This window comes from Euprymna scolopes, chromosome 38 (assembly GCF_053919585.1).
Source record: "Euprymna scolopes isolate OS-2025 chromosome 38, ASM5391958v1, whole genome shotgun sequence".
In the NCBI taxonomy this organism is placed as follows: Eukaryota; Metazoa; Mollusca; class Cephalopoda; order Sepiida; family Sepiolidae; genus Euprymna; species Euprymna scolopes.
Genome location: NC_136519.1, coordinates 83,660,930 through 83,681,215, shown reverse-complemented (window position 1 = coordinate 83,681,215; position 20,286 = coordinate 83,660,930). Strand labels below are relative to the sequence as shown.

The 20,286-nt window shown below is 35.0% G+C and overlaps 1 protein-coding gene across 1 annotated transcript in view; it reads left to right on the top strand.

Moving 5' to 3' along the window:
* The first annotated feature begins 9,225 nt into the window (after positions 1 to 9,225).
* The window catches only part of LOC145263231 (N-acetylated-alpha-linked acidic dipeptidase 2-like), a 544,830-nt gene continuing 533,769 nt past the window's right edge, over positions 9,226 to 20,286 (top strand). Inside the window, exon 1 of the mRNA XM_080120318.1 lies at positions 9,226 to 9,417. Coding sequence (XP_079976444.1) covers positions 9,347 to 9,417 — 71 coding nt within the window. The 5' untranslated portion in view covers positions 9,226 to 9,346. The remainder of the gene's footprint in view (positions 9,418 to 20,286) is intronic.

Below are 20,286 nucleotides of genomic sequence, written 5' to 3'. Positions count from 1 at the left end.
TATATATATATATATATATATATATATATATATATATATATATATATATATATATATATATGGGGTGTCCCAAAAGAAGCTGATGGTTAAAAAAAATTCATAACTTGATTTTTTATATTTTTCTTTTAGTTTTTCAGATCCTCTAGAGTAACCCTTCCAAGGTCATCATGCATCGTTACACTACCAAAGAGCGGATATTTATTGTATAGTTGTATTTTCGGTTAAATGAGTCAATATCAGAAACTCAAAAAGAATTTCGACGAAACTTCAACATAAGAAATTCCCCTACTCCCAATACAATAAAACCAGCCACAATAAATGTCCTTAAAAACAATATAGAGGAGGAAATTAGGGAAATAAGCCCTGAAACATTAAGTGATGTGCTAGACAATGCCAAGAGTGTTAAAATGAAAATGGTGGACATTTGAGTAACATCATTTTTCATAACTAAAATTAGACATTGTGAAAAACATACCCTAGATTAAGTTGTGTAAATAAAATTAGAATAAGTAGACTCAAAAAATCACGGAGAGGCTCATCTACCTACATCTGAAAATTGGTAAGCATAACTTAAATATTGAGAAAGTTAATCAAATTTTAAATCCGTCAGCTTCGTTTGGGACACCCCGTATTTGACATTATCTTACTTTGGAATCAAAGTTAATAACTAACCTTATTATGTGTTTGATTTTATTTTATGATAATATTTTTGTTGTCAAGTAATCATGTTTTATATAGAACTATTGTAAGCTAGTGTCAACTTGACATGTTATATCAGTCACAAACATTGTAGAAATCGCGAAGAGATAATAAAAATCTGATGAAATTGTGATATAGTTTGAGTTGGAGTTTCACTCATTGATATGCATAGTAAAAGGTAGTTTAAGTACTTCTATTACAAAATGCAATCTATAACGCCTCTATTCTTTGTTTTATTTTACTTCAGTCGAAGTTCTCAAATATCAAGGGGCCCACAACGTGGGGCTAACACTTGACCTCTATATGAGATACATAGATATTCGAATGTTCCATTTAAGTTCTTTATCTCTCGACAACTGAGTTAGGAAAGACATTTAGAACATAATTTTCCTCTCCCCAAATTAACCATTTCATATGTTGTGGTATATCTTTCATTTTGGTGTCTTGGTCTTACTGGATTCCAGGACAAGAATTTATCTAGTCTGGTGGACTATCCTGCTTCGTGCTATTACTTGAGGTAACATCACTTGGAGAAAGTGTAGCATTCCTCGTAAAAGCTAATATGGGTTAGCCATAGTGAGGAGATCTTATTTGGGCAGCAAACACCATGTGATTTTGAATATTTGATCAGGGTTTACTTCTAGGGAAAAGTATCCTCGTGCCAGACAAACCCTTTACAGAGAGACAATAGTCACTCGAGGACAGTGTCTAGATGGCATTCAAGTTCTCTCCAGTAGGCATTCAAGTTCTCTCCACAGAATACAATCTATCGTGTCTCTAAAAAACACGATCTACTGTGTCTATATAGATGAACCAAAGACAAAGGCTAACTAGGAAGAGAGTGGGTCAAGGAAAGAGGGGTGAGGCAGAATAGCATAGCCTTGGAACCAAAGTTAACCACAAACCTTAGTGTGTCTTTGACTTTTTAGTTTATGAAAACGATTTCTTGGCTTTCCGGGCAAGGATCAAAGTGTAGCATCTGTTCCGACAGATACTGCAAGCTATGACTAGCTAGGACTAGCTATGACTAGCAAAGACCAGATGTGGGGGCAACCCCACATGCCTGACCTTTAACCAGCTCCCATTTCCCACCTCTCGGGAGCTGGCCCCCTTTTTCCCTTCCCCCTCCCTTCACTCCTCACATTAAAAATTGGCCTTGTGCCTAATTTGCTCAATGGGGGAGCAAATAAATACCATCTGTTCCGACAGATACTGCAAGCTATGACTAGCTATGACTAGCAAAGACCAGATGTGGGGGCAACCCCACATGCCTGACCTTTAACCAGCTCCCATTTCCCACCTCTCGGGAGCTGGTCCCCTTTTTCCCTTCCCCCTCCCTTCACTCCTCACATTAAAAATTGGCCTTGTGCCTAATTTGCTCGGTGGGAGAGCAAATAAATACCATCTGTTCCGACAGATGCTGCAAGCTATGACTAGCAAAGACCAGATGTGGGGGCAACCCCACATGCCTCACCTTTAACCAGCTACCATTTCCCACCTCTCGGGAGCTGGTCCCCTTTTTCCCTTCCCCCTCCCTTCACTCCTCACATTAAAAATTGGCCTTGTGCCTAATTTGCTCGGTGGCGGAGCAAATAAATACCATCTGTTCCGGCAGATACTGCAAGCAAAGACCATATGTGGGGGCGACCCCACATATAAGACCTTGGTCAATGTAGGGGCAACCCTTCATACCAATTGTCACTATCCAGCTCCCCTACTCTCCGGGGAGTTGGTCCCCATTTCCCCTTCACTCCTCACATTAAAAATCGGCCTTGTGCCTAATTTGCTCAGTGGGGGAGCAAATAAATACCTCAAAGTGTAGTATCTGTTCCAGAAGATACTGCAAGCAAAGACCATATGTGGGGGAAACCCCACATATAAGACCTTGGTCAATGTAGGGGCAATCCTTCATACCAATTGTCACTATCCAGCTCCCCTACTCCCCGGGGAGTTGGTCCCCATTTCCCCTTCACTCCTCACATTAAAAATTGGCCTTGTGCCTAATTTGCTCGGTGGGGGAGCAAATAAATACCCTGTTGTTCTTGGCCTTCGGGCTCTGATCAAAGTGTAGTATCTTATCTGCAGATGCTGCACATAAGTTAATTGGTCCTTGGTCAATGTAGGAGAAACCCTTCATACTGAGACAATTACTATTTTTTGGGATACTGACAGAGTTCCCCCTTTTTACCCTTGTTTTAGGGGAGCTGGTTTAACCTCACATTAAAAACGACCTTGTGTCACATTTGCTTTCGTGGGGAAGCAAATAAATACATAAATACATAACGATTTCTTGGCCTTCGGGCCAAGATCAAAGTGTAGCATCTGTTCTTCAGATGCTGCACTTCAATTTCTTGTTCTCTGTCAGTGGAGGAGAAATCCTTCACGACTGAGACAATTTTTATTTTTGTTCCTTTTCTCCACGTTAAAAAATGACCCTTTTTTTATATAAAACTAAGTGGGTGTCATTTTGACATGTTACATGTTTTATGACGCATCTTTAAAACTATTGTCATTGTAACATGTTACATCAGTCACAAACATTGTAAAAATCGCGAAGAAATACGAACAATCAGATGAAATCGTGATATAGTTTGATAAATTGCATATGCATTTCACAAGAAACGCCCGTCTAGCATAAAAAACTATCACTAATTCCCCCCCACTCTTTATCTGTGCCTAAACCTAAATTTAGATTCCATGAACAAAGCTTCTTTCTTAGAACTGCACGCCTGTGGAATTATCTTCCGTTTTCCTGCTTTCCAGCTGACTACAATATGGTTGTGTTCAAGTCAAACGTAAAGAAGTTTTTGATGAACCGTTCCATATAAGTTAACACATTTACCGAATTTCCATTATTAACGATTACTATATTGTCCAATTTCTACTGTACACTCTTTAGCCGTTATCCTCGAGTGGCCTCTTGGCCTTGATAGTTGGTGATGCCTATGTAAAAAAAAGTACATTTTACTGCAAAATGCAACCTATAACGTCGCTACAGAATACAATTCATCAAGCCTCTATAGAACACTATCTATCGTGTCCTTAAAGAACAGCATTTATCGTGTCTCTACAGATGAACGGCTAACGAAAGTGAGCTAGGAAGGAGGTGGGGAAAGGAAAGACGGCTGAGACAGGATAGAATACCCTACGATGCACATACACACAACCACACCTTTTTTTCTCTTACTTTGCTTTTTTCATTTTTTTTTTATTTATTTATTTACTAGCATTACAGCCCGGCGTTGCCCGGGTGTTTGGAGGTTATGTTGAGCAAAAAAAAAAAGAAAAGCGGTAATTTCTTTTAACTTTGACTCCTATCATGACCCCTTAACATTTATTGTTTTGGGGCTCAAATTCAGATATTAAGTTAGATACATGTCCAAGGAACCTATATCTAAAATTTCAAGTGTTTAGACCCTAAATTGTCGGAGCAGTTTGGTAGAGTTCTCAAAGGTCAAATCGTTGAACTTTGACCCCTTAACGGCCAAATTTCTGGCCGAAATCCGATCACATTGATTTTCCCAAATCTCAGTACCCTGTATATCAAATTTCGAGTCTGTAGACTGAAAATTGACAGAGTTAATGCGAAGAAAAATGTACACAGACAGACACGTTTACTTATATATATATATATATATATATATATATATATATATATATATATATATATATATATATATATAGATAGATAGATAGATAGATAAATAGATAATAGATTTAATTTTTTTTTTGTTGCTTTTTCTTGACTAGGACAAATTACCTTAAATGTAGCTTCAGAACAGATACTACACTGTAATTTTAGCCCGAAGGCCAGGTCTAATCATCAGTCATGGATATATGAGCGACCACATGAAGGTTAACTAATTTGCATATTCTTTTGGAAAATTACTTATTTATTTTTATGTTTTCTTATTAGGCTTCATTTTATTATTACGCTGAATTCTATTTATGCATAGTTTCTACATTCTGCATAATTGTGTGGAATTCCAGATGAAAACGTTGTATACACGGAAATATGTGTGTGTGTATAAAAGTGATCCTGTCAGTGTGTGTGCGATAAGTTTGTACCAAACTCCTCTCTGAATATTTGGTCTACAGTGTTGAAATTTGATAAATAGGGAATTCAGAACTTTCGATTTGGTTTTTAGCCGGCAAAAATTGCTGCTAATCGAGTCAAAATTATAAACAAAACAAATATTTGGCAAGGTAAGTTGAATAAAACGTTAATGCTGTTGTTACTTTTGTGCGTACGCAAAATTTAGCATTCATAGCTCAAAGTCGATTGATTTTTAATCTTTCGTATCTATCCGTCGGTAGCTCAGACGGTAACGACGATGGAGAGGTACTTAACGACCTAGGCCGAAGCGTTAAACGTTCTGGTCCAATTTAAGCGGATAGTGCCTAAGTCATATTTTTTACACCTTTTGAAACCATTACGTTATATTAGATAATAATCAATAAAGGATTGGCTCTGTAATAAGAAATATGCATTAAAAACAAATATATAACAAATAAATGTTATCAAAGGCAAGATAATTTACTTTTCTACGTAACTGGATATATTTTCCGTATTTTTATTCAATGTAACATGTTTATTCAGCTCGAAAAACATACAGTGTTTACCGATGTATTGGAAAATTCAAGATGGCGCCTCGCTCTCTCTTTAACACGGTAAGTTTGGGAAAAGGTGTTATAAATAAAAAACCAGAAAAAATACTATTAAAACCCCGCCGAATATATGTCAACCTATGTCACGGTAACATATATTGAGCGAGTTTTTAACAGTATTTTATCCAGTTTTTTATTTATGATACCTTTTCCCAAACTTACCGTGTTAAAGGGGGAGTCAGACGCCATTTTTAATTTTCCAATACATCGGTAAACACTGTATGGTTTTCGAGCTGAATAAACATGTTACATTGAATAAAAACACGAAAAATATATCCAGTTTGGTAGAAAGTAACTTATCTTGCCTTTGATAACATTTATTTGTTATATATTTGTTTTTTTTGACAACTTTTTTGAATCTATGTGTACAGTAATACAAACCCTAATATTCATACGCATTTTACAATTGGGCAACGCCTGGGGCCTGCTAGTTTTATTATAAACTAGTAGGGAACCCCGACGTTGCTTGGTCAATGGATATTTCACACTCTTATAGTTTTATTGTCATCGATATCCGCCCGGGACAAAGCTTCGCGTGCCTCCATGCAGTAACTTAGTCCAAAATATGTTATTCTACATTGCACTCTAGAGAACCTACTGTTTCTTTTATAAAATTATTTTATATAAACTTCTTTCCCATTAAACAAAAAAAAACATAAAGACATTTACGTGCGGGGTCTGAACCTACAGACCACGTCATGCAAAAAAAAAAAAAGAAAACACGTAAATTTTCAAGTCTTATAAAATTCTTAATGAAAAAAAAAAGAAAAGAAATTTACGTGCAGGGGTTTGAACTTATAGACCACGTCATACAAAAAAAAAACAAAAAAAAACATGGCATCAACTTACCCACAGTAGAATTTTCACGGCCCGTAGTTCTAGCATTGTTGCTAACTAACGACATGGGATAAATGGCTTTACCGATGAGAGATAAATTACAATAACAGTTTTGATTATCGATTATCATCGAGGGTATTTTGAGACAGAACTTAACTAAGATCACTCCCAGACTTATACATTACAGTTCTGTAAATTTTAAAGAAAATATGTTCAGCCGTTTCAGAGTCTATAAGGAACAAACTCACACACAGAAAGTTGCATTTATATAATTTTAGAAAAGATATATATATATATATATATATATATATATATATATATATATATATATATATATATATATATATACGGCATAATCACGTTGACACACCAGTTCCCATCAGATCAGCGAAGTTAAGCAGCGTTGAGCCTGGTCATTACTAAAGTAGGTGACTAATTTGGGAAGTAGAGGTGCTGTATGTAGGAGGACGTCGACACCTCCCTGCAAAAAGTCGCAAAAACCTAAGGTCGTCGTCTTCCCTACCAGGGATATACATGTGACTAGGGACCGTTTTGAATTTCATACTCCGATGAAACTTCCTCCTTCGGAGGAAGCCGGTTAAACCCTGAATAGGGTTGGTGCTGACTGCACACACACACACACACACACACACACATACATACATATATATGTATATATATATATATATATATATATATATATATATATATATATATATATATATATGTATACTGACGCCAAATTGGCGAACTTAAGTATTTTTAATAGACCAGCGTCATGTCCTTATTTATATTTATCCTCCAGCAAACCAAACCCCTACCCCCTATTCCAAATAAGATACTTCCCTGTGTCCCCTCCCTAATCTGAGATAAGAGTTTATTGTAAGTAATATAGATGGTTTTGTATCTTGAGTGACATTTAAAGGTAGATTCTTGGCCTGAAGACGTGGTCTCCCTAAAACGGCTGATTACAGAATACAGAAACATGTCTACACATATGTAGCCAATAATGTTTGTATAAATAAATTTAATATACCTGCTCTGATAAATCATTGAGCACTTTCTGGTAGACACATGTTGTTTCAGTGGATGTACTTCTAGGTAACCAAACTACACTGCCATAATATATATGCATATACAGTTCAAATCGCAAGGCCACGTTATGAGTTTAGAGGGTAGAGGGAGAAAAAGGATTCTTTCCCCAAGAGATGAACGGAAAATTGTTCGACAAGTAAAACAAAACCCAAGGATCTCTGTTGGGGAGATTGTTGATGAACAGAGCACCTCTGGAGTGAATGTATCTCGACATACAGTTGGTAGAGTTTTGAAGAGAGCTGGTTTAAAAGCATGTCGTCCGAGAAAGACTCCCTTATTGAAGCCTATGCACCTGAAAGCAAGGCTAGCCTTTGCAAAACGTCATATTGATAAAGATGTTGCATTCTGGAAACGTGTTCTATGGACTGACGAAACGAAAATAGAGTTATTTGGCCATAATAAAGTGTCTTATATTTACAGAAAATCTGGCGAAGCTTTCCTGCCTAAGAACACCATACCCACAGTGAAGCACGGTGGAGGCAGTTGATGTTTTGGGGATCCTTTGCTGTCTCTGGACCAGGGCGACTTGTTAAGGTCACAGGTAGCATAAAAAAGGAAGATTATGTTAAAATATTGAATGAAAACCTGAAAGACTCTGCTAAAGAGCTCTCACTTGGTCGTCGTTGGTGGTTCATGCAAGATAATGACCCAAAGCATTCGGCTAAACTGACTAAGAAATGGCTTGAAGACAATCATATTAATGTTTTGGAGTGGCCATCACAAAGCCCAGACCTTAATCCAATTGAAAATTTATGGAGAACATGAAAATTGAGGGTAATGCAAAGGAAGCCTAAGAATCTTATTCAATTGGAGGATTATTGTCAGGAAGAGTGGGCTAAAATTACTACTGAAGAGTGCAACAACTTGGTTGTAAACTATGAAAAGCGACTGAGGAAGGTAATCAAGGCCAAAGGCTATACAATTGATTATTAAATAAATCGTGCCAATAATTTTGAACAAGGGTTTTTTGCAATTATGTTTGTTGTTCCTTTGTTATTTATTTTTTCTAAAATCCGATTGCTGCATCGGAAAGGCCAGTTAAAAATACATAATATACTTTGTTATTTTCTTTAATTTAATCCCTTTTTTAGAATTTATTAGACAAAATTTAACTTTTATTTTACCGTGCCAATAAATATGATCATCACTGTATATATATATATATATATATATATATATATATATATATATATATATATATATATGCAAAGTTATGCCTGACGAATTCTCACGAGAATGAAACGCGGAATATTCTGTTGGTTGGTTGGTTGTTTTTGTTTTACGGCATATCAACCTTTTTCAGGTTATTTAATGCCGAATCTAGTTATTTTGAGGAAAGATTTTTAATGGAGTATATTTTTTTTTAAAGTCAGATTCTATTTAACCCATAGTTGGGACCTAACAGGTACTACCACTCCGGGTCGGAGTGGACCTGGGAGCAATGGCAATTAAAGGGTGGCTCCACACTCCCCAAGGCCCGCAAGGTGGGGTCTCACCATCGGATATAGTTTTAGGTCATATCCAGGACCGGAATATTCTGTGTAGCTTAATTGGCATATATATTTTCATAACTTACTACCTAGCTCTACCTATGTATTGAGCACTGTTGAAGTAAATACTGAAAAATTTACGCATAAAAGTATATCTTCGTATATTAATTTATGTGATTAAATGAAGTTATCATATGTGTGTGTGTGTGTGTGTGTGTGTGTGTGTGTGTGTGTGTGTGTGTGTGTGTGTGTGTGTGTGTGTGTGTGTGTGTTACAAAGGTACATAGCTTGCACCTCTGACAGATATGAAAGGTCACCGCTTTTAAAGATAACAATGTGTCGGTCTTAAGTGATTTCTAAAACAATGTCACATTTCCGCGTCAGAAAGACAAGTAGTCACTGCCCACTTGTATTTTTATGGTCATCCGGGTTCTTTCACGCGGATTCAATTCTAGTTCTGACGGTGGGCCAACGACAGTCGACATAAAATCCTCTTTCTGCTTCCTTGGGAACATCTATCGTTTATTATTGTCTGTGATAAACATTTAAGTTGTGCCATGGAGAGCGCTAGTGACCAAAACGACGAACAAACGGCAACTCGGACAACAGTAAATACGAAAAAGTATCGGTAAGAGTATTTTTTTTTTTTACATGTATTTCTAGTGTTAAGCTATTAACCTGTTGGGCACGTGCTACATAAAGTCGATCCTATATCCATCGCTGTATATACAGTGCAACCCGGATATAAGAGATGTTCTCCGCTCCCAAATTAGAGCCTGTGGTAATGTACAATGTAACCCGAATATAAGAACCCGGATATAAGAGCCTCCCCACCGAGAAAGGTATCTTATATCCGAGTTATACTGTATTAAGAGTTTTGTTTTAATAACTTTTAATATCAACGACGGAACGAGAAAGCAGTTCATAAATAAATAAATAACTTTTATCTATCTATCTATCTATCTATCATATAAAAGGAACTTTGTGTGTGTGTGTGTGTGTGTGTGTGTGTGTGTGTGTGTGTGTGTGTGTGTGTGTGTGTGTGTGTGTGTGTTCGTTCCTTACGGACTCCAAAACGGCTGGGCCGATTTTTATAAAATTTCAGAAAATGTACTTTATGTATCTGGCAGTGTTCTTAGATATGTTTGTATTGGAATGTATTTGATAATCATCGATAATCGAAAACAATCCGATGAAAGAACGAACCGGCGATTTTGACTAAAGTTAACACCTTACACAGCCTAACATCACAAATGCATTTGAGAAGTTTTATTACCACACGAGCCGAAAGACTCGACGTATAAAATCAACAGTAGGTTCTTTGATATGAAAAGGCGCATTTGAAATGAATGTTTTTGTTTAGAGCACAACTAAATACTTAATTTCATAAAATCAACAGTAGGTTGTCTACCATGAAATGTAATCTGCAATGTATTGTAAACTAAGTCACCACAGAGAGGCGTGGGAAGCTTTCTTCCGGTGCACCAGGATGGGTCCTCTACTAGAATAGGCAATCAATTGATTTGATTAAAAAATGGGCAATTTTACCAATTTCGATGACAATAAAATATGAGAGTGTGAAACATTCGTTGATCATCATTCAATCCCGGGCAACATCGGGTCTCCCCTGTTCGTGTTTTTATATACTAATAACCTTGTTAAAGAAATGTAAAAAATTACTTTATATACATCGAGAAATGATTAATATTAACTTTTAAACTTTAATACCAATAAATAAAATGACTAATATTAACTTTCAAAATTTAATACCAATAAATAAAATGACACATATTGATTTTAAAATTTAATACCAATATATAAAATGACTAATATTAACTTTTAAAATTTAATACTAATAAATAAAATGCCTGATATTAACTTTTAAAATTTAATACTAATAAATAAAATGACTAATATTAACTTTCAAAATTTAATACCAATAAATAAAATGACACATATTGATTTTAAAATTTAATACCAATATATAAAATGACTAATATTAACTTTTAAAATTTAATACCAATAAATAAAATGCCTGATATTAACTTTTAAAATTTAATACTAATAAATAAAATGACTAATATTAACTTTTAAAATTTAATACCAATAAATAAAATGACACATATTGATTTTAAATTTGAATACCAATACATAAAATGACTAATATTAAATTTTAAATTTTAATACCAATAAATAAAACTAATAATATTAACTTTTAAATTATAATATCAACAAATGGATGACTAATATTAACTTTTAAAATTTAATACAAATAAATAAAATGATTAATATTGACTTTTAAATTTTAATAGCAATAAACAAAATGTTTAATATTAACTTTTAAAATTTAATACCAATAAATAAAATGATTAATATTGACTTTTAAATTTTAATACCAATAAACAAAATGTTTAATATTAACTTTTAAAATTTAGTGCCAATAATTAAAATGACTAAAATTAGCATTCAAATTTGAATAACAATAAATTAATGACTAATATAACCTTTTAAATATTAATATCTATAAACAAAATGACTTATATTAACTTTTAAATTTTATTAACAATAAATTAAATGATTATTAATAACTTTTAAATTTTAATACTAATAAATAAAATGACTAATAATATATTTTACACTTTAATAACAATAAATAAAATGATTAATATTAACTTTTAGATTTTAATATAAATAAATAAAATGACTAATACTAACTTTTAAATTTTAATACCAATTAATCAAACGATTAATGTTAACTTTTAATTTTTTTTTTAATTTCAAGGGGAGTTGAACGCGGCTTGCAATATTGCATTCCGAACTTGAGCAGAATTTTTTCAATGAATCGTGATTGGTTCATAGTCATAGTTTCATTTTCACAGGTAAATTTTATACCGAGAAACCATGACAGTCGTCCAAGATCTGCCATTTTAAATTTTTTATTTAATTCATTTTTAACATCTTTTAAAGTGTTGTCACAGTTTGAAGCGAGTAATATATCGTCAACCCAAATTAATATTAGCTATTAAATTTTTATATCAATAAATAAAATGACTAATATTAACTTTTAAATTTTTATACCAATAAATAAAATGATTAATATTAACTTTTAAATTTTAATATCAATAAATAAAATGACTAATATTAGCTATTAAATTTTAATATTAATAAATTAAATGATTAATATTAACTTTTAAATTTTAATACAAATAAATAAAATGATTAATTTTAACTTTTAGTTTTTGTTACCAATAATTAAAATTACTAATTAACTTTTACATTTGAATAACAATGGATAAAATGAGTAATATTAACAATTATTGAAAACATTGCCAGGGCCGCTGCGAAAAAGGTAGGCTCTCTCTACCGTGCTAGAAAACTACTGACCCCTGAAAGTATCCTATACCTCTATAAGGCCACCATTCGCTCATGTATGGAGTATTGTTGTCACATTTGGGCTGGTGCATCTGCTGCTAGTCTCTCGCTCCTAGACAAGGTTCAAAAAAGAGTCGCCAATCTGATAGGCCCTGAACTGGCGTCTAAGCTTCAGCCTCTGTCCCATCGACGAAACGTTGCATCCCTCTGCCTGTTCTACAAGTATTTTAATGGTGAATGCTCTGACGAACTGCAGACACTTGTGCCCCCACGACGTAAACACCCTCGACAAACCCAACAGGCAACTAAATCCCACCCCCACACAGTAGAAATCCCTAGGTGTAAAAGATCTTTCTACTCCATTCAAGGTCCCTGCTTCCCCGACTGTACTTACATGCAGAAGTTCAAGTGTAACGTGAACCGACATCTTACTGCCCAAATCCCATATAGTGCCCCAGTAGTTGCTGCACTTGATAGTAGCTCCCTATACCAAAGTGACAATTTGCCTTGTTTGGGGTGAAAATGTAATAATAAAAAAAAAAAATTAAATTTTAATTCAATAAATAAAATGACTAATATTAACTTTTAAATTTTGATATCAATAAATTAAATGAATAATAATAACTTTTAAATTTTAGTAAGCATTAATTAGACGACTAATATTGACTTTTAAATTTGAATACCAATAAATAAATGACTAATATATACATTTAAACTCTGATATCAATAAATTGAATGACTAATATTAATTTTTAAATTTTAATACCAATAAATAAAATGACTCATATTCACTTTTGAATTTTAATATCAATAAATAAAATGACTTTTACCTTTCAACGTTAAATCTACCATTAATTTCATATAATTTTTTACCGCACAAGCAGAAAGGCTCGGCATATAAATTCAGCAGCAGCTTCTTGTATATGACAGGGACGCGTTCGATATGAATGTTTCTGTTCAAAGCATAATTGAACCATGATACTTGACTTTTGCATTTTAAACTTAAATTCAAGCCATTACCACTGCACAAGTAGAAAGGCCCGAAATATAGAATCAACAGTAAGATCCTTTATATGACAAGAGCGCGTTTGAAATGAATGTTTCTGTTTAGATCAAAATTGGACTATAATACTTGACTTTTGCATTTTAAACTTAAATTCAAGGCATTATATAAAAATATTTTTATAAAATCAACAGTAGGTTTTCTATGCTGCAACTAAGACTAAAATGTTTTGTGGACTAAGTAATTGCAGGGAGGCAGGTGAAGTTTCTTTTCAGTTTGGTTCCTTCAGAGTACACAATGAATCAATTTGATTTAAAAATGGCGACTTGACAGATTTCGATGACAATAAAAATATGGGAGTGTGAAAGGCAATGGCGGGCAACGTCAGGTCTCTCTGCTAGTATTCTCCAATTGCATATATTTGTACATCAAAAAGAAAAATATTAAAACGAAGAAAGAATCATGAAAAAAATGATAAATATATAACACAGGTAAATTTTATTTTAATTGGAATTCATTATTGAGATGAGTATTATTTATTGCGGACTTTTATCCTCATCTTTTCTTAGATGTTGTTTCCCGACGTTTCAGCCAACTATTCCTCTGGCCTTCGTCAGATGATAACTGCGATGGGATAGGAACTCTGAATCTCCTAACTGCATTCATCGGGGCCCTTGGCGCAGTGGATAGAGACGTTGAATCTTTACGGTTCCAGATAAGAATTGTCTGAAGATAGCGGTTTCAATCCTACCCAAAGCCAGCCTGAGGATTACGTGGCAAATACGTGATGAGACGACAGCAACTACGGAAGATGCAGTTAGGAGATTCAGGGGCCCTATCCATCGCAGTTACCACCTGACAAAGGCCAGACGAATAGTTGTCCGAAATGTCACGAAACAACAACTTAAAAAAAAAAAGATGAGGATTGTAGAGGACTAGGATATATAAATCCTAATCCCGTTACAAAAGAAAAATAATGAAACAAATGGAAAGAAGGAAACAAAAACTCAATTGATGGATAAGATAAACGTGTCGTTTATTTACTGTTGAAAAGTGAATGCTTTATGTGTAACACGTGTTCATGTCCGCGTTCGGGTGTAACCATCATTTGTTGCGGGACTGGTGGTGTAGAAAGAAAAGGAAATGTGTGTTCATCTCATGTTCGGGTCACTATCGTTTGTTCGCGCGTGGGAAGAGAAGTGAGTAATGTAGTGGAAATGAGAATGATAGTCCAGCGTGTAGACAAAGACATGTTAGCAGTCAGCTACGCGGAGGTGTTCTCAGGGACAAGTTGTATATATAGAGAGAAAGAGTGAGAATGTCAATCCAGTTCATGGAGAGAGAAAGCGTATAAAGTGTACATACGGTTTGTTAGCTTTTTGCCCCCCCCCTGAGAAGTGCACGCCTGTGGAACTCTCTTCTGCTTCCCACCTGACTACAACTTGGATGCCTTCAAGAACATAAACAAATTCCTGATTAATCACCCCCTTAAGTAAGACACTTTATCAAATCTCAAATACCAACTATTACTACGATATTATTATATCGATTACTCGGCCTTGATAAGTGATGATCCCCCATGTAAAAAACCCTTATCCCTGAGTGGCTTCCGGGCCTTGATAAGTGGTGATCACTGTGTAAAAATAAAAAAAAAAATTCATGGAGAGAGAAAGCGTATAAAGTGTACGTACGGTTTGTTAGCTTTTTGCCCCACATGGTAGCAGGTGGTGTGAGGCACGTGCATGCACGCACCTGCCGAAAAGGCACGCTGTCGGTCCATAGACCGCCCAGCTTGGAAGCTGGTCTGAAAAGGGTTGGAAACAGCTTGTCTCTTGCTTTTATAGTTGTTTCCGGTGGTCTTTTGCACATGTGTGGATTTCCTTTGAAAGGGGAAGTGACGTCGTCCATGTGTGCGTTCGTGTGCGTACATGTGAGTACATGTGTATACATTAGCATGTGTGTATATGCACGTGAATGTGAGTGTATGTACGCGAATGTGAATGTATGTACGTGTGTGGACGTGCGCGTGTATGTTTGTGACAAGTAATCTGGCTTGAAATGTTTTTGTGTGACACTAGAAAAGGCTCGCGCAGGATAAAAGTCTGCAATGAATAAAATTAATAAATGATACTCATCTTAATGGAATCCAATTAAAATAATATAAACATTGAAAGAATAAAATATTAATATTGAAACAAAAAACATTTAATGAAAGTGAGGCATAAATAGCGATCCAAAATAAAACTAAGATTTATCCCAACAAAATAATTTATTACAAAACCCAATTACAGAAAATGGTTAGCAAATACTGAAGGAATAAAATGGCAGAAGTATTATTCAAAATGTTTAACTCGAACCTTCACTACGCAAGGAAGGTTCTGGATATGACCTTAAACTATATCCAATGGTGAGGCCCCAGCTTGCGGGCTTTGGAGATTGTGCAGCCACCCTTTAATTGCCATTGCTTCCAGATCCATTCTGACCCGGAGAGGTAGTACCTGTTAGGGTCCCAACTGTGGGTTGAATAGAAACCCACTTGAAAATTACAAATATATTCTATTAAAAAATTTTTCTTCAAAATCACTAGATTCGGCATTAAATAGCATGAAAAGGGTTGATATGCCGTAAAACAAAAACAATCAACTCAAGGAAGTCCTTTGAAGAAATCCTCTATAGCACCACACACAACATCTAAGAGTATTTTCTCCCAGCATTTGTTGTTCTTTTTTTTCATTATTATTTTTTTTTATTTTTACACAGTGATCACCACTTATCAAGGCCCGGAAGCCACTCAGGGATAAGGGTTTTTTAGATGGGGGATCATCACTTATCGAGGCCGAGTAATTAATGGGATAATATCGTAGTAATAGTTGGTATTGGAGATTTGATAAAGTGTCTTGCTTAAGGGGGTGATTAATCAGGAATTTGTTTATGTTAGACTTGAAGATATCCAAGTTGTAGTCAGGTGGGAAACAGGCAAACAGAAGAGAGTTCCACAGGCGTGCACTTCTCAGGGGGGGGGGGCAAAAAGCTAACAAACCGTACGTACACTTTATACGCTTTCTCTCTCCATGAACTGGATTGACATCCTCAATCTTTCTCTCTATATATACAACTTGTCCCTGAGAACACCTCCGCGTAGCTGACTGCTAACATGTCTTTGTCTACACGCTGGACTATCATTCTCATTTCCACTACATTACTCACTTCTCTTCCCACGCGCGAACAAACGATAGTTCATGGAATCTACGTTTTGATTTAGGCACAGATAAAGAGTGGGGGAAATTATTGACAGTGGTTTTAGCTAGACGGGTGTTTATCATGAAAGATTGGCGAGGGGAGGGGGACCAGAGATTGAAGCTCGGACGAGCACTTGCCATGGAAATAATGATAATACAAAGACAGGCTCGCAACGTCTCTTCTGTGGGAGAGAGGTTGCACAGAAAAGAAAAGGGCATCCCCCACTAAGCCACGAAATCTATTTTGTACTTTGTCAAAGCAGGATAGGCTGTTTTTACAAGATCCAGCCCAGATGTGGTAGCAGTACTCCATCTTTGGACGTACTTGGCTTTTATACAGATAGAGAGTTGCGTCAGTAGTGAGATATCTTCTGGAGCGGTAGAAGGATCCTACCATTTTCTCAGCAGCCCGAGCAACAGACTTGATATACGTGTTCTATTTCAGATCAGGAGTAAACGTCAAACCCAGGAGCTTGTCAAAACATGAAGCCTCCCCAAGACGAAAGCCACCTGTTTCAATTGATGCTTGATGGAGATCAGAGCGTTGATGATGTAAAGATAGGAGCTTAGTTTTAGAAGCATTAAAAGTAACCAGCCACCTTTTCCCCACTGTACCACGCACTCAAGATCAGAGGAGAGAGAATCAGAGAGAGCTTTGTCATTTACGGCCTTTGATGTGTTGCCATAGATGGTCGTGTCATCAGCATAGATGTCACCGAATGATTTAAGTATGTGTTTTGGGAGATCATTGATGTAGATCAGGAAGAAAGTTGGGCCCAGGATGGCCCCTTGGAGGACTCCAGCATCAATACTGTGCGCCTCTGATTTCTGCCCATCAACCACAACTCTTATGAGCATATCAAAGAGAATTATTGAGAAAACATTTCCAGTTATACTGTTCAATTTTATCTTAAAAGCTTCAATATTTTGCAATGAGTAAGGCAGACTTCACTTTTTAGGAATGACCAAATAAGCAAGAATATGAAGATCAGCTAATGGGGAGGGCCATTTTTCTTTTCTGATCCAGGACGGACAAGTGTCTCTAATCTGCTGCTGTATTACAAGAGCAGTGTGTCTTGTCGCACCATCTTGTTGGTGAATCCAAACTTCATCATCGTACGCAGAATTACACCATGGAGTCAGTGCAAATTCAAGAACGTCTTCAATGTCATCTTTTTTGTTAATCCTTACTCCTTGAGGGAGAAAAACAAGTGAAGATCACTAATGCTGATTTCTGTGTTATGTTTTCTTACATTATCATGTACTGCCTGCCAACTTCTCGCAAGGACTACCATTTTGATGATTGTGGGACCGTTGAAGTAAAAACAAGTGAAGCAGACATAGTTCCCCTGCGTGCACAAAAAAATGACTAAGTTCAGCATCCCCCCCTTCCATTTAGCCCCAAAAGTCCCCAGGGGACGTCAAATCCTGGTGACAATGAACAAACCGGTGCAGTTTTAGGCTTTAACATATGTAAACTTGAATTCTGCACCATGCAAAAAAAAAAAGAAATGACTAAGTCCATCACTGCTCCTCCCCCCCGCGCCATTTAGCCCCAAATGTCCTCAAGGTCTTAACATATTTAAATTTGAGTTTAGAACCATGCAAAACTGCTAAATAGACATACACAGAAAATTTTGGACAAATATGGTAAAATAGTCCCAAAAATTTAGTGTTTTTATTAAGCTCTAAAACAGTCCCTGGGGCACACCCAAGAGTTATAGCTAAGTATAAACAAACAAAATTATATAACCCAAAACGTACCTAGGGCTGCGTTTTGGGTTAAAATGGCTACAATTGACACTTTTGTGCTTATTAAAAACAAATTGATGCCTTGGATTTTTAGAAAACTTTCTAAAAAGTTGTAACTAACGGATTTCTATATAATTTTGTTTGTCTATACTTCGTGATAACTCTTGGGTGTGTCCCAGGGACTCTTTTAGGGCTTAATAAAAACACTCCATTTTTGGGACTATTTTACCATATTTGTCCAAAATTTTCTGAGTATGTCTATTTAGCAGTCTTGCATGGTGATGAGCCCTTATCCTCGAGTGACCTCTGGGCCTTGATAAGTGGCGATGCCTTTGTAAAAAAAAAAAACGCTTAGTCATTTCTTTTTTTGCATGGTACAGAACTCAAATTTACTGTACCGTTTGTTGATTTTCACCAGGATCTGACGTCCTCTGGGGACTTTTGGTGCTAAATGGGGGGGGGGGGCTGAACTTAGTCATTTTTTTATGCCTCGTTCAATGTGCTTCACTTGTTCTTATTAGGACTTTATCGAAAGTTTTTTTTTTTATTTGTGAACTTTTTTGAAATTCTTGATTTTTTTTTTTTTAATTTTAAGTTTTTATAACAATTTTTAAAGGGTTTTTTTTTAATGTGTATATTTTTATACATTAAAAAAATCCTTAGTACTTCATCTTGTTATATATATATATATATATATATATATATATATGTATATATATTCTAGGTTTAAAATACTCAGTAGTAAAAACCATTGAATTTCAACGAGGTCGTTAATAGTGCTCAATAAAAAGAGCAGGATATTACTTTATTCAATTTAGGTAAGCAAAATTACCATAAGTCGCTACAATAAATCTACTGTTTTAATCTAAAAAACGATATCGTCAGGCGATAATAAACCTCTTACTCGTGGCCAGTCTTTTAACACACACACACACACACACACACACACACATATATATATATATATATATATATATATATATATATATATATATATATATATATATGGTCGATCGATGAATCGGAATCCGGAATCGAAAAAATCGGAATTTCTTTTTTTTGGGAGGGGGGGTATTGGAATCGCTATCGGAAAAGGGGGGGGGGAATCGGAAAAATTTGTGTCTATTTTCCGATGTCAACAAAAATTCTTTCAATTGGCTTTTTTTTATTTGATTTTCTTTAAAGAAAAATATTCTACCGCTGATAGCAATACTAAAATAGTGAATATCTATCGAGTTTAACCTATCGGTAAAACTAAAATCGATAGATCATCCCTCACAATTGTATCCTTACGTTGTTATATATATATATATATATATATATATATATATATATATATATATATATATATATATATTCTTTTCGGATTTATTATATATATATATATATATATATATATATATATATATATATATATATATATTAAGTAATGTGATTGATAATTTAAAATATAAAAATCAAATTATAATTAAATTAAAAATCCGTTTCATAAGAAGGAACAACAACAAAATCAATTATCTGTACGATCGTTTCGGAAAACAATGCTTTTTATTGTGGTATACATCAAGTTATGTACAATAATTGAATTAGCTCTAGGACATTTAACTATCGAGCTCATTATATATCTAAATTACAACGAGCACTTTCTATTTCCTGTATTTTAATTAAACTAGTAATTTCACTGTTACATTAAAATACACTCAGCTCTTTAGACTATTGTTCTAACCTTTAAATTATATATATATATATATATATATATATATATATATATATATATATATATATATATATATTCTTTTCGGATTTATTGCTCAGTTCTTTCTTTAATTCTCATCACATCGCCCCTTCCCCCCTCCCCACTATAAAATAAGTTTTTCAATTCTAATCTAAAAAGTATTTCCATCTTTAATCTGAATGTTTTCAAAGTTGATTTTGCCTTTATATTTGTACTAGCGGGAGGGGGGGGGGGCAGTCGTAAAAAAAAAATAAAAAGGGAAACCGACAACAACAAAAAAAAAGTGCCGCCTACTGGATGCAAACTAACCAAGAACGGGGGGGGGTGAGGTGCCTGGCATTGCCCGATCGTAAAAAAAACTGAGACAGCGGAGGAGGAGGGGGCGTTGCCCTGTCG